The sequence below is a fragment of the Saimiri boliviensis genome, chromosome 1 (assembly GCF_048565385.1).
Source record: "Saimiri boliviensis isolate mSaiBol1 chromosome 1, mSaiBol1.pri, whole genome shotgun sequence".
Taxonomy (NCBI): Eukaryota; Metazoa; Chordata; class Mammalia; order Primates; family Cebidae; genus Saimiri; species Saimiri boliviensis.
Genome location: NC_133449.1, coordinates 228,077,144 through 228,091,187, shown reverse-complemented (window position 1 = coordinate 228,091,187; position 14,044 = coordinate 228,077,144). Strand labels below are relative to the sequence as shown.

The 14,044-nt window shown below is 41.6% G+C and overlaps 1 protein-coding gene across 3 annotated transcripts in view; it reads left to right on the top strand.

Annotated features, from left to right (window-relative positions):
- The window catches only part of RASGRF2 (Ras protein specific guanine nucleotide releasing factor 2), a 374,367-nt gene that overhangs the window by 252,199 nt on the left and 108,124 nt on the right, over positions 1–14,044 (top strand). For all 3 annotated transcript variants that reach the window (XM_074384260.1, XM_003920945.4, XM_039474667.2), the window contains 3 exons: positions 2,229–2,477; positions 3,164–3,546; positions 13,481–13,606. In XM_074384260.1, coding sequence (XP_074240361.1) covers positions 2,229–2,477; positions 3,164–3,546; positions 13,481–13,606 — 758 coding nt within the window. The remainder of the gene's footprint in view (positions 1–2,228; positions 2,478–3,163; positions 3,547–13,480; positions 13,607–14,044) is intronic.

Below are 14,044 nucleotides of genomic sequence, written 5' to 3'. Positions count from 1 at the left end.
TTATCGTAGGAGACTTCAGTAATGTATTATATTTTTCTTGAGAGTCCCTTAGGAAATAAAGTAAGATTCTACTCAGCGTAATAAAAGAAAATGAAATAATTTCATAATATTTAATTTCTTTCCTTAAAATGAAACTGTAATCGCAATTTTGAAGGAAAGTAGTATAATTAGTCAGTTTTATTTTAATTTCATGCTGGCTGCAACACATTTTTTGTCCTAGTGTTTCAAATAAGCTAATTATAGCCAAAAGATGCAAAGCTCAAAACTATGAATAGAATGTGAAAATCATGACGCTTATTAGGTGAAAATATCCCTTTATAGGGTATTTCTTTCTTTTAATAATATTTGATCTCAACTTTCTTAGAAAATAGAGATTTTTGTGGTGGACAATGATGGGATAACAAGCAGTTATCTAGTTCAGCCATCTTCTGGACAGACTGATGGATTCATAAAATTTTTCTCAGATCTTTTTATGAATGAGCAAATTAAGAACCAGAAAAATAAAGTTGGTTGAGGGACACATAGGGAGTGGAAGAAAGAGCCTTGTTATTTTCAAGAACCTCAAAAGATGCACTCGGGCATTTCAAGATTTGTAACTCAAGCTAACAGGCTACCCCAGTCAGTTCCTTGGCAGGGGCACGCTGCTCATTTAACATGCTGTTTCAGGCCTGCAGATGAAGTACTTCAACCTGCACTGAGCATACATTGGGCTGGGGTGTTTCTAAGAGCAAGTTAAGAAAGCTATTGATACCTTTTTATCCGAAAGAAAATAAATATATAATTTCAAATCCCTCGAAGCGCTGAAAGGGCTAATTAAGGGCACTCACAACTGATTCTTAGCCAGCCGATTCTTAGCAAGCAGTTGGCTCACTAAAAGTCACTGGCCCTGTAGCATATTCTTTAATCAACTGGTGAAATTCAGGACTTCATTCATCGCCTGTTCTGAGATGCTGCAATGAGGGTGAACAAGGGATCTCAGAAAGGGAAGTGAAGGCTACTGGTGGTCTTCCCTGTCCCCTTGGAGAGGCTGCCAGTGCAATGGTCTGAAGGCGAGGGCTTGGGAGCAACCAGATGGGAAGTTTTACAGAATGACAAAAGCAGTGAATTGCAGGGTGGTGGGGGTAGGTGCTATTCAGGGGAATATATTTCACCCATTCCTTTTATTTAAAAAAAATGAAGGCATTTACCACAGAATTTTGAAAACACAATAAAAACATAACAAGTCACACTTGCAACTTTATGGATTAGACGGTATTCAGAAAATGGATAGCCTTAAAAGGCATTAATAAGCCAGGAAGAATTAAATAAATGAATTAGGAACTCAAATCATGACATTAGAAAACGAATGAGAGACTAAACTGTAGGAAAGTGCAGGAAGGAAATAAAAATAGACATTAATTCAGTATAAAAAACAGTAGAAGGGATAAATGAAAGAGCTGATTCTAGACAGCAAAATACCTAACCTTATTTAATCAAGAACAAAGGAGGAAAGCACAAACATACAGAATTAGAGTTGAGGAATAAAAGAACCACGGATATAGCAGTGATATCTGCATCTTTTCCTCCCCTGTTGTGGAAGGTGACACCCACTATGCTTTATGAACACTTTGGATATTTTGCTTTAAGGGCATAAGCAGTGCTTCCCCCCACTCCTAAAGAGGACCTTTGGCTTCATCTTCCTATAAAAGCATGACTGAATTAGAAGGAATCCACAGTGTGAGACAAATTATTATTTACCACCTCCATCCTAAATTCTGGCTTTCCTAAATTATAGTATGTCTATCTATCATATAGACATACACAATCAGCCCTCTATCTGCCAAAGTTACTTACACATCCAAAATATTTGGAAGAAAGAAAATAAAAAGATAGCTATACCACAATAAAAAAATATAAATTTTAAAATACAGGATAATGATTTACATAATATTCACATTGTTTTAAGTATTATAATCTAGAGATGATTTAAAGTATACAGGAGGATGTACATAGGTTATGTAGCAATACGATATCATTTCATATCTGGGACTTGAGCATCTGCGGACTTTAATGCGGTGGGGGTCAAGCCACCAATGCCCCGAGGATACTGGGGGACAACTGTGCAATTATCTTCCCCCTATCAAATGCAGTGAGAAGCCCACTCCTGAGTGTGGGATTACAAATACTGAAATACTCAGTGGCCGAGGGGGCAGCCTGGTTTTACCATCATGTTCCTGCTTTGCATGTAGGTCTGATGCCCGTCTTCATAAAGATGACACTGACATCTGCTTCAGTAAAACGCTCAACTCCTGCAAGGTGCCCCAGATCCGTTATGCCAGCGTGGAGCGCCTCTTGGAACGACTGACAGACTTGCGGTTTCTTAGTATCGATTTCCTCAACACTTTTCTGCACACCTATCGTATTTTCACTACTGCCGCTGTGGTGCTGGGGAAACTCTCCGACATATACAAGAGGCCTTTCACCTCCATCCCCGTCAGGTACGCCTGTCACTAGAGACTTGCCTGCTATTAGCATATGGCCCTCTGTTTCAGAATCACCATGCAGACGAGCAGGCCAGCTCTGCAAAGCAGCTCCTAGGGTATACTAGCTTGCTTTTTAACCTACCATGCCCTCCAGCAGGAGGCCGTATGTAAAGGTCACAGAGAGTTTCCTAGGGACCAAGTTGAAAACCAGAAGTCTCCAATTGGCCTTTGCTTGCTCTGTGATTACTTGAAAATAAACTCTATTGCTTTTGGCTTTTCTTTTTTTCTTTCTTTCTTTTTTCTTTTTTTTTTTTTTTTGACAATTATGATTTTAAAATTTTAGTATGCGTAAGAATCAGCTTGCGTGTGGTAGGGGGAGAGTATCTTGTTAAATTTCCGGCTCTGATTCAGTAGGTCTGGAGTGGAGCCTGAGATCTGAATGTCTAACAAGTTCCCCAGAGATCCCGATGCTGGTGTTTGGATCACAATTTAGTAGTAAAGGATTAGACGATGCCTAATAAGTGTCTGTGCTTCTTTGGCAGGTGAAGGGTATACATGTAGCATTTAGATTAGGGAAAGTCCAGCAATAGAAGTTCAGTGAGATTGTGGCCTGTAAATGAAGGGAACATGTTCTTGAATGACATCTGGGAAATTATTTCACTTGGCTACAATCTCTTAGTCACTTTTGCTCTTATTTTTAGGTCATTGGAATTGTTTTTTGCTACCAGTCAGAACAACAGAGGTGAACATTTGGTGGATGGAAAATCCCCACGTCTGTGTCGCAAATTCTCTTCCCCACCACCACTGGCTGTGTCCAGAACATCTTCCCCAGTGAGGGCCAGAAAGCTGTCTTTGACTTCTCCCTTGAACTCAAAGATAGGAGCATTGGACCTGACGACCTCCAGCAGCCCCACCACCACCACCCAGAGCCCTGCTGCCTCTCCACCGCCACACACTGGTCAAATACCACTGGATCTCAGCAGAGCCCTCTCTTCTCCAGAGCAAAGCCCGGGATCGGTAGAAGAGAATGTCGATAACCCCCGTGTGGATCTGTGTAACAAGCTAAAACGAAATATTCAAAAAGGTAATATCTAGCACAGTTGCATAATTACACCCCACATTTGCTGGCCGCCTGCCTCCCCACCCTTCCTTTTGGAACCCTGGTTTCCTTTCTTTACACCTCTAATAGTTCTGCATAGAGAGTAGAATAAGTTCAATGGCTAGTTAGAAGAGAAAATTTCTGTAGATTCCTCTGGCCCCTCTGGAACGGAAAGGAAGATGAGTTGTCCTTATGCCCCTGTAGTAAAAGGCTGATTGTAGTCAGCTGTCTATGGAAGCATAGCATATCTGAAGGGTATTACTAGAGAGTTCTTGGAATTCGGTTAAGACTAGTTGGCTTAAGAGCCTAGCATGGTGCTTTGCACCATGGGAGGTTGTGGGCACCCTCACCTGTGAACTCAGGCTGCAAAGCTTTCTCCTCCTCCACCGTTTGCCTTAGGTACCTGTGTACTTCCGGCCTTTCCCTGCTGAGGATGAGCTAGGCTGGAAGCACCATGATGGCTTCTTTAGTTTAGTTATGATGACAGTGCTCCATGTTATAGCAGAGGTACAGGAGAGAAATCAGATTGGAGACAGTGTTAATTGCTCATGATGTAGCCAAAACAGTTTTTAAAACTATTGATTAGATATAGGGTTTCTGGCTTCAATTCTCTAATGACTTCCTATCACACTTAGAATAGAGGACATTCTCTTGGCCAGGGCCTTCAGATCTGTGAGACATGAATCCTTCCTCCCTCTCCAGTCCCTGGTCCTCCGCCCTCCCTAATCCACTGGCTACTGTCCCATTATTTCCTTTTCGTGTCAGAAACACCTTGGTCATTTCTGCCTCAGGGTCCTTTGCACTCGTCCTTTCCTCTGCTTGGCCACTCTTTTCCCATGTAAGCTCCGTGAGATCAGCAGTCTGTCTTACTCACCTGTGTACCCTCAGTGTCTTGGCCAGCACCTGACAAGTAGTAAATTTGTGTTAAATGAATGAATGAAATAAAATATACAGTGAACTGATCGAGGGCCCTCTCGCCCATCGCTTTAACTTTCTCAGCTTGGTACAGTATAGGGCTGGAAGAGGTGATTCTTGTTGCTTTAAAGTCCAATGTTTCTGTAATGAAAATAAAAATGATTCATAGTCAAATTACAAACAGCTTTTTAAAAAAAACTGTATAATAACTGACTTATTTATAATATAATAAAAATTGGGCAGTAAATCAGACAAAGTGCCCAAATCTCAAGGATGGATTGCTCAGATGGATGCCTAGAGTCTTGCTTTTCTACCTGCTTGAAGCTTCCATGTGCTTCTAACTTGGATTGTTTAAGTAAGTTTCCTGAGTGAAGCAGTTAATGGAATTTTAACTGGAGTGGTTGTCATCATCAAAAGTTGCACCCTTTTAAACTCTTTAAATTGACAAGTTAGCAACTAAGGAGGTGGAAAGGGAGAAGATAATTAAAAAGTCATTAGAACAACAAGCTTAAGCAAAATTATGAGGAATTCTTCTCAGGAATAATGAGGCAGCGTACAAGCTGACAAGTGCATTCAGGGTTGCATCCAGTGCCAGTGCTTGGGAACCCCTGTGGAGAGAATGACTAGAATGGGGCATGGTGGTATGGGAAGTACAGGACCTTTCAGATCAGGTGGATCACCTGAGGTCAGGAATGGGAAGCTTTTTCCCCTTCTTCTTGCACTGCAGTAGATAGGAGAGGAGAAATCTGGAGATAAGTCGGATTCTCTCTCTCTCCCCCTTTTTTGAGTTAGGTAAGCTTTAGGAACAAGCATTTCAGTGTCCAACACTAGTAGCTTAGAGGCTGTGGTTTGATTGCTCCTGGGGCTGGGATAAGGAGGCAGTAAAGTCTGTTCAAGAGTCATTGAGAGAGCCTCTTTGTGCAGGATACCATGTGTGCTGGTCTACAATGGTAAATATCACCTTCACCGCCATAATCTAGTTATGTGGATAATAGAGAAACAACATAACTATATGGGCAGGTGGTACAAGAGGTGTCGACAGAGTGCTCTGGAAGTTGAAGAGCAGGGAGATTACATCTAGTTGAGCAGAATCAAGAAGTGTGTTTGACATGAGCCAAAAGATATATGGGTTGGAAAGAGAAGATGGGACATCTTCTGGACAAAGAGAATATGTAAGTAAAGGAGTAGTGGTATTCACCAGTGGTGAATGCCATTTCTTTTTTGTTTGTTTTTGAGACAGAGTCTCACTTTGTCACCCAGGCCGGAGCACAGTGGCGTAACCTCAGCTCACTGCAACCTCCGCCTCCCGTGTTCAAGCTATTCTCCTGCCTCAGCCTCCCGAGTAGCAAGGGCTACAGACATGCGCCACCATACCCAGCTAATTTTTGTATTTTTAGTAGAGACGGGGTTTCACCATGTTGGCCAGGCTGGTCTTGATGTCTTGACCTCGTGATCCACCCACCTCGGCCTCCCAAAGTGCTGGGATTTACAGGCATGAGCCACTGCACTGGCTGGTGAAGGCCATTTCTGAGAGTGAGAGGCATCACTCCTTCTGAAGGGACAGGCTTTGTCCTGTTTTGACAGTATCAGTAGCCCTGAAGAACAGACCTTGTTAGTATTTTTCCTAGGGCTTTCTAGTAGTGAGTAAACTTAACAACTCTCATAGAGAATCTTTCTTCTTCTCCTTCTTACCGTCTCAACCATTTTTAAGTTATAGCTCAATACTATTATTGAACAACAGATCCCTAGAACTTTTTCATCTTGCAAAACTGAAACTCTAAATCATTATATAGTATCCCATCTTCCTCCTGCCCCACACCCCTGGCAACCACCTTTCTACTTTCTATCTCTAAATTTGACTACCTTAAGTACCTCATATATGTGGAATCATTCAATTTTTGTTCTTTTTTGAATGGGTTAGTTCACTTAATGTAATGTCCTCAAGAGTCAACATGTTATAATATGTGATAGAATTTCGTTTTTTAATACGCTGAACAATAGGAAAATGCAGTATGCATAATACTACATTTTCTTTATGCATTTATCCATTGAAGGACATTTTAGTTGCTTCTACCTCTTGGCTGTTTGAATAATCCTGCAACGAATATGGTGTGCAAATATCTCTTTGATATCACCATGATTAAGTGTTCCACTTTAACTTGTTATGCAGGGAGTGTTCCACTTCGATCACCAACTTTCCTAGTTTTAGTCTTTAAAGCGACAATCCAATACCTTATCATGAAAGCTGCTTGAGCTACTGTCTAGGACAGAGTAGAAATCAATAGTTTTTTTTTTACCTGGAACAATAAGTTGGAAAAAAGTTAGACTTGAGAGTATCTTACTCTGTTTTGTGCTGTTAAAGCAGAATATCTGAGACTGGATAATTGTAAAATGAATAGAAATCTATTCCTCACAGTTCTGGAGGTTGGAAAGTTCAAGATCAAGGTGCTGATATCTTTCACGGGCCTTCTTGCTATGTCATAACATGGTGGAAGACAACACATAGACGTGAGAGAGAGGAAAGGGGCCAAACTTGTACTTTTATAAGGAACTCAATACTGCAATAATGGCATTAATCCATTTATGTAGCTAGAGCCCTCACGACATAATCACTTCTTAGAGGTCCAACCTCTCAACACTGTTGCATTGGGGATTAAGTTTTTAACATAGGAACTTTAGGAGACACATTCAAACCATAGCATTCTGTCCCTTTTCCTCCAAATTTATGCCCTCTCATGTGCAAAATACATTGATTCCATCCTGATAGCCCCCAAAATCTTAACTTGTTCTGGCATCAACTGATAAGTCCAAAGTCCAGAGTCTTATCTGAATCAGATATGGGTGAGACTCAAGACATGATTCATCCTGAAGCAAATTCCCCTCCAGCTGTAATATGGTGGTGGGACAGGGATAGGATAGAACTTCCCATTGTGAAAGGGAAAAATAAACAAGAAGAAAGGAATAACATGCCTCCAGTAAGTCCAAAACCCAAGGGGGCAGCCGTTAAATCTTAAGATTCCAGAATAATCTTTTACTCCATGTGCTGTCTCCTGGGTACACGGGGGTGGGGTTAGGTACCCAAAGCCTCAGGCAGGCCTACTCCCATGGCTTTTCTAGGCTCAGCCCACATCATAGATTAGAGTCTCTTGTCTGCAGCAATCTCAGGCTGGTGTTGCAGGCTGACAGTTCCAGGATTTCTGCAACGGCCTCACTCTCATGGCTCCACTAGGCATTGCCCCAGTGAGGACTTTCTTTGTGACTCCATCCCTGCAGGAGGTCTCTGCCTGGGCCCCTAGGCTGTCTGCAGCATCCTTTTAAATCTAGGTGAAGGAAGCTGTGCCTTCACAGCTTGTGCATTCTGTGCACCTGCAGAATTAGCACCACATGGATGCCACCAGTGCTTTCCATGTGCACCCTCTGGTGCGGTGGCCCAAGCTGCACCTGGGTTTGCCTGGGCCACAGCTAGTGGGGCTTAGGAGCACTGCACAGTAATGTGGAGAGCCGCCCTGGGCAGCAAATGCTGTGGTCCGTTAGGCTCCTCTCTGCAAACCTGGCCCTCAAGGTGCTAGCTTGGCTGAAACATCTCTGAAATGCCTTTGGAGTCTTTCTCCCATTGTCTTAATGAATAGCACCTCGCTCTCTTTTAGCCATACTAATCTCTTTAGCACTAATCTCTTTAGCAAATGGTCACTTGGCCACAGGCTTGGTTTGTGCTCCCAAAATGGCTTTTCACTCTTTACATGGCTGAGCTGCAAATTTTCCAAATCTTTCTGTTCTGCTTCCTTTTTAATTATAAATTTTACCTTTAAACCATTTCTTTCCTCTTGTATATATTTAAAAGTAGCCATTGCAGCTTCTTAATATTTTGCTTATAAATTTCTTCCATCATGTATCCTAGTTCATCATGCTGGAGTTCTGCATTCCATAAAGCCCTTGGGCATAAACACAATTCAGTCAAGTTCTTTGCTACTTCTCAACAAAGGTGGCTTTTATATCCGTTTTCAACACTTTGTTTCCTGTTTCCATCTGAGATCTCACACCAGAAGTACTTTTACCATTCATATTTCTACCAGCATTCTGATCATGACTACCTAAGTAATCTCTAAGGAGAGTCAGACTCTTGAAAGCTCTTCTCCTCTTCTGAGCACTGACTATTGCTAGCATCATACTTAACACTCCATTCATGGCAATACAGGCTTTATCTATTCCATTCCTTCAAACTCTTCCAACATCTGTCCATTACCCATTTCTAAAGCCACTTCCACATTTTCCGGTATTCGTTATAGCAACAACCTCACTTCTCAGTACTAATTTTCTGTCTTTACTTTGTGCTACCTGAGACTGGGTAATTTATAATGAACAGAAGTGTGTCTCTCCCAATTCTAGTGGCTGGCATCTGGTGAGGGCCTTCATGCTGCATTGTAATATAATGGAAAGCATCATATGGATGAGAAAGAAAGGGAAGTAGGCCAAACTCATTCTGTTCCCAAGAGAAAAGCATTCATTCAATCATGAGTGTAGAGTACTCATGACATAATCACCTCTTAGAGGTCTTACCTGTCAACACTGTTGCATTGGAGTTTAAGTTTTCAACATAGGAACTTTAGGGGACATATTCAAATCATAGCATGGGGAGACCAAGATAAATGAGAAAGAGCGGGATCAAGCTTTTAGGGAAGGACACTGTCAGTGCAGATATTGGACAGAGTGGGATCATTGTGGACATAGCCAGTGGCTGCTGCAGAGCCTTGTCACGTGACAGCACTGATCGTTCATGACCTGGGGCCAGCATATGGAGAGGACCTGTGAATAACCGTGTGGCAGAAATATTAGGATCTTTCTCATATTAGAGAATTAGGTGGAAGGCTTCATGCCTCCACTTCTCACTGGATTTCCCCAAAACAAGTGATTTAGTGTTGTATTTTTATCAGTTAATTTATCTAGATGGTTCATAGGTTAGAAATATCATTTCAAGCATAGTGAAATGCTGAGCTCTTTCCACTCTGGGTGATGGAGAATGTCCAAGATTGTATCTCGGAGGGGCCCATGGCAATTGATGAAGCCTGTAGAGACGACCTTTACTCCAGAGCTGTCAGCTCCTCTGCTCCCCAGGCTTCTTAGTCATATTCACCACCTAATGCACCCCGCTTAGCTCTCATTTTACCATGACCTCTTCCTTAATCCTTCCGTTAAGCTACTACTTTGCATTCTTTTCCCTTTCTGTAGCTGTCCTCTAATTTCTTTTTAATGTATTTATTTCCCTTCTTAAACTTAAAAATATTTAAGGTGGTCATTCAGAGAGATACAGGGTACAACTACATTAAAAGTAGGTAGCTGGACATGGTGGCTCACATCTATAATCCCAGCACTTTGGGAGGCCAAGGTAGAAGGATCATTTGAGCCTAAGAATTTGAGACCAGCCTGGCATATTAGTGAGAACTTGTCTCTACTAAAAATAAAAAATAAAGAATTAGGTGCGATTGTGTGCCCCTGTGGTCCCAGCTACTCAGGAGTCTGAAACAGGAGGATCATTTGCGCCCAAGAGGTCAAGGCCACAGTGAACACTGATCATGCCTCTGCATTCCAGCCTGGGTCACAGAGTGAGACCCTGTCTCAAAAATACAGAAAAAAATTAAAAAGACAAAAATAAAATAAAATAGGCAAGGAAATTGGGCAATGGGGAAAAAGGAAAAAGTTGTATGTGGCCAAGTGTATGGTTACTGAACAAATGAATACTGTGTGATTTTCTGCAGTTCCTAGAGTCCCCTGACTTTGGTTCCAAGCTCCTCTGCTGACAGAGTAAAGACAGGAATATAATCAGTCATGTGATTCATATTGAAGGCTAGGAATAGATTGGTTGTGCAGGCATATACTTTCTGGCTCTTGAGACTGAGAACAGTTTATCCTATGGATCCTTGTGAAGGAAACACTCTGAGTAGAAAGTTTAGAATTTGGACTCTGGTTGAGGTAGCTCTTTGGCATTTTTCTGAATAGGTGAAGCAAAGAAATTACAGACTCAGTTGTGGGTTTTTGTTGTTGTTTCGTTTTTTGCATTGGCATATGGGTAACAGTGGTCATGAATAGTTTTTGGAAAATCACAGATGAACACTACTTCAGCATGAGTCTGAAAGTTCAGTGGGGTGTGTGTGTGTGTGTGTGCACGTGTGTGTGTGTATGTTGTCTGTAAGAGTCAAGAGTGCTGCTATGTTAACCCTGCTGTCTAGTCTTAAAATTTTGAGTTGACAAAGAAAAAGGAGACGTTGATCCATCTTTAATTTGAAAGATGTTTGCATGTGCTTCACATAATGTTAACACTTAAAACAGTTGGCACACTTGAATAAGAATCCTGTGCCAAGAACTTAGACATTTTCTGCTTTTCACTTAAGGATACAACCCCACACAATCTCATTGTATAATACCAGTTTTGCCAATTAGGACCATACTGATGCCATGGGTCTCCCTCACTGCCATCCAGCTATTCATTTCAGGGCATGTTCTTTGAAAAGTACTAGTGATATTCATCCATTTTTATTGTCATTGCAATGATAGTGCCAGCCTTGCAATATTTTCTGGCAAGAGCACTTCAATCAATGTGAGAATAAAGAAGAGAAATAGGAAATATCCTTTAAAATGAGTGAGGCGATGAACTTAGGGAAAAATCAATTTAATTTCCCTCCGACTCAGTCCCTACATCTGTTCCAGGCTCATCCAACATTCGCTAGTACCCTTCCTTCTTTTTATCAGGCAGTGTCTATCTTCTTCAGCCCCAAGTACCTCTACAAAATAAAAATACCAGCCTCTCTCAGATATCCAGATTCCACCCAGTGGTGGGTTCTCAACAAAAACCAACCCAACAGCAGGCAAGAAAGGTGAGCCAAAGAGCTACTCCCTGTTTTCGGACCCCATTACCCACTCAGTGTTCACTTAGACCACGACTGTGCAACTTACCCACCTAAGTGTTGTTGCACAGCCCACAGCACTAGTGTCTGTTTCTGTGTTCTTAGTTTGAAAATTGCCTGCCTGTGGGCTGAAAGTGCTCCCGATTTTAGCTTTTGTTTTGAGCCACATCTACCCACTCGTCCTGCAGACAAAGCTGTTTGCAAGGAGCTTGATTGAAAGTGAACACGCCAGAAGGAATGCGCCCCCAGCCCCCAATGCTGGCATGGTTTCTTCTCTCCGTAGGTGCCTGTTAGCTTACAGGATTCTTCTGTGCTCTCCTTTCTTTCAGAACAGTCGGGTTCTGTCCAGCTTTCTCATTGGGAAATTTCCTGGGTTCAGTATAATTGCTGTCTAATGATTTTCTCATTTTCCTGAGATGACTGAATGGTTGAATCAGACCAAGGACGTGTGTTTGATATTCTGTTTGTTCATACAGAGCAGATGCCTTCCATTACTGAATTTTGAAGGAGTTATTTAGAAAATAATAAAACCGACAGCTAAGCACTGATTTTTTTTTGGTCTGCATCTTGCATCGTTGCCAGCTTTACTATAATTATGTCATTCAGAGAAAGAATCTAACCATTTCCTTTTCCTGGCCTCTTTGTGTTTCAAAAGAGCAAAATTGTGGTCATATTTCTAAGTGGGTAAGTCACATGCAAGTATAAAAATGGCTTTATATGAAGTCATTGCAGTTTTTGAAAGTTTGTTGTGTGAAATCTTGAATGGAATGGCAAAGCAAAGTAGTTCTACTAACAGGATTAATGTACAATTTGTGGAGGTAACACAGCTTTTATCAGTGGGAATTAATGAAAAGCCCAAGAAGAATGGAAGAATCGTTGGAAATTTATTGTATTTTTGAAATATTTTTCTCTGAAAGAGCAGACACGAAGTTGTAGTCTTACCTGCTTAATAAATCAGTTGGAGGGGTATAGAAATATCATTAGTAATGGCCTAAGAGTGACCCTAAAATGATGGGCCTATTATTCTCGGGATGTTAGCTGCAGCAAAGAAGCTCAAATGACCTTAAACCCTCCCAATGGTTCATTTAAAAATTTTTCATTTGCTTCCTCCTGATCTGTAGCTCTAGCTCAGAGATACCCAATAGAATTTTCTGGGAGGATAGAAATACTCTATATCTGGGCTGTTCAATACCATAGCCATTAGCCACATGTGGCTTCTGAGCACTCAAAATGTGACTAGTGGGGAGCTGAAATAATAATTTAACTTCAGTTAATATAAATTTACATAGCCATGTTTGGGTAGTGCTATCATTTTGGACAACATAGCTTAGATCCCAGAGATCCCTGGTGAGGGCCACATTGATAGAGATGCAAACTTTTGGTTGGCTTAGGAGGCAACCCGGACAAAGAATTCATGAAGTTCTGATTTTTATCCCAATCTGATTTTTAACCTGGAAAAGTCATCTTTCCCAGTGTCTCCCCTCCGAGAAAGCAGAAACATTTGGAAGGTCAGGGGATCCACCACCACATACCCCCAGTTCTTTTTCTTTCTTTCTTTCTTTCTTTTTGAGTCAGAGTTTTGCTCTTGTTACCCAGGCTGGAGTGCAATGGTGCGATCTCAGCTCACCGCAACCTCTGCCTCCCAGGTTCAAGCTATTCTCCTGCCTCGGCCTCCTGAGTAGCTGGGATTACAGGCATGTGCCACGCCTGGCTAATTTTGTATTTTTGGTAGAGACAGGGTTTCTCCGTGTTGGTCAGGCTGATCTCAAACTCCCGACCTCAGGTGAGGCGTCCCAAAGTACTGGGATTACAAGCGTGAGCCACCATGCCTGGCCCCTCCATTCTTTTTAGCATCTGCTGCTGCATTTGACAGAAGGGGCTGGCCAGGGTCAGCTAGGATCAGCCAGGTCCAATAGGGTCATCAAGACAGGGTTAGAGAAGATCCCTACTTATTTATTGTCATTAGCTCTTGACTTGATTTCATATTAAAGCCCTTTAATAAAATGTTTATTATCTGTAATGAACTTTTGTTTCCGTGCATGATATTGTCAAGAAGCTATAGAATTTATAGCCTGGTTGTTAAAATTCATTCTGTTTTCAAGCAGCAGTCCTAGAGTCTGCACCAGCGGACCGAGCAGGAGTGGAAAGCTCCCCCGCCGCGGACGCCACAGAACTCTCACCTTGCAGATCCCCCTCAACTCCCCGGCACCTCCGCTACCGCCAGCCTGGAGGTAAGAGCTCAGGAGGGACTCAGAAATAGAAACGTGGAAAATGATGTCTAGCTTCTGAACCTTTCTTTTGCCTTATGTTTTCACTGCCAAAATAATTTTTTTAGTCTCACTTATTGAAATTAATTGGAAGCAAATACAGTTGGCCCTTTATATCTGGGGGTTCCATATCTGTGGATTCAACCAACCACCCATCAAAAATATTTGTTAGAAGAAAAAAAGCTTCTGTACTGACAGTGTACCTACTTTTTTTCCTTGTCATTATTCCCTAAACATTGTAGTATGACAGCTATTTACATAGCATTTATGTTGTATTATTATAAATAATCTACAGGTGATTTAAAATATACAGGAAGATGTGCATAGGTTATATTCAAATACTACATGATTTTATATCAGGGACTTGAGCATTCATGGATTTTGGCATCTGAGGGAGATTCT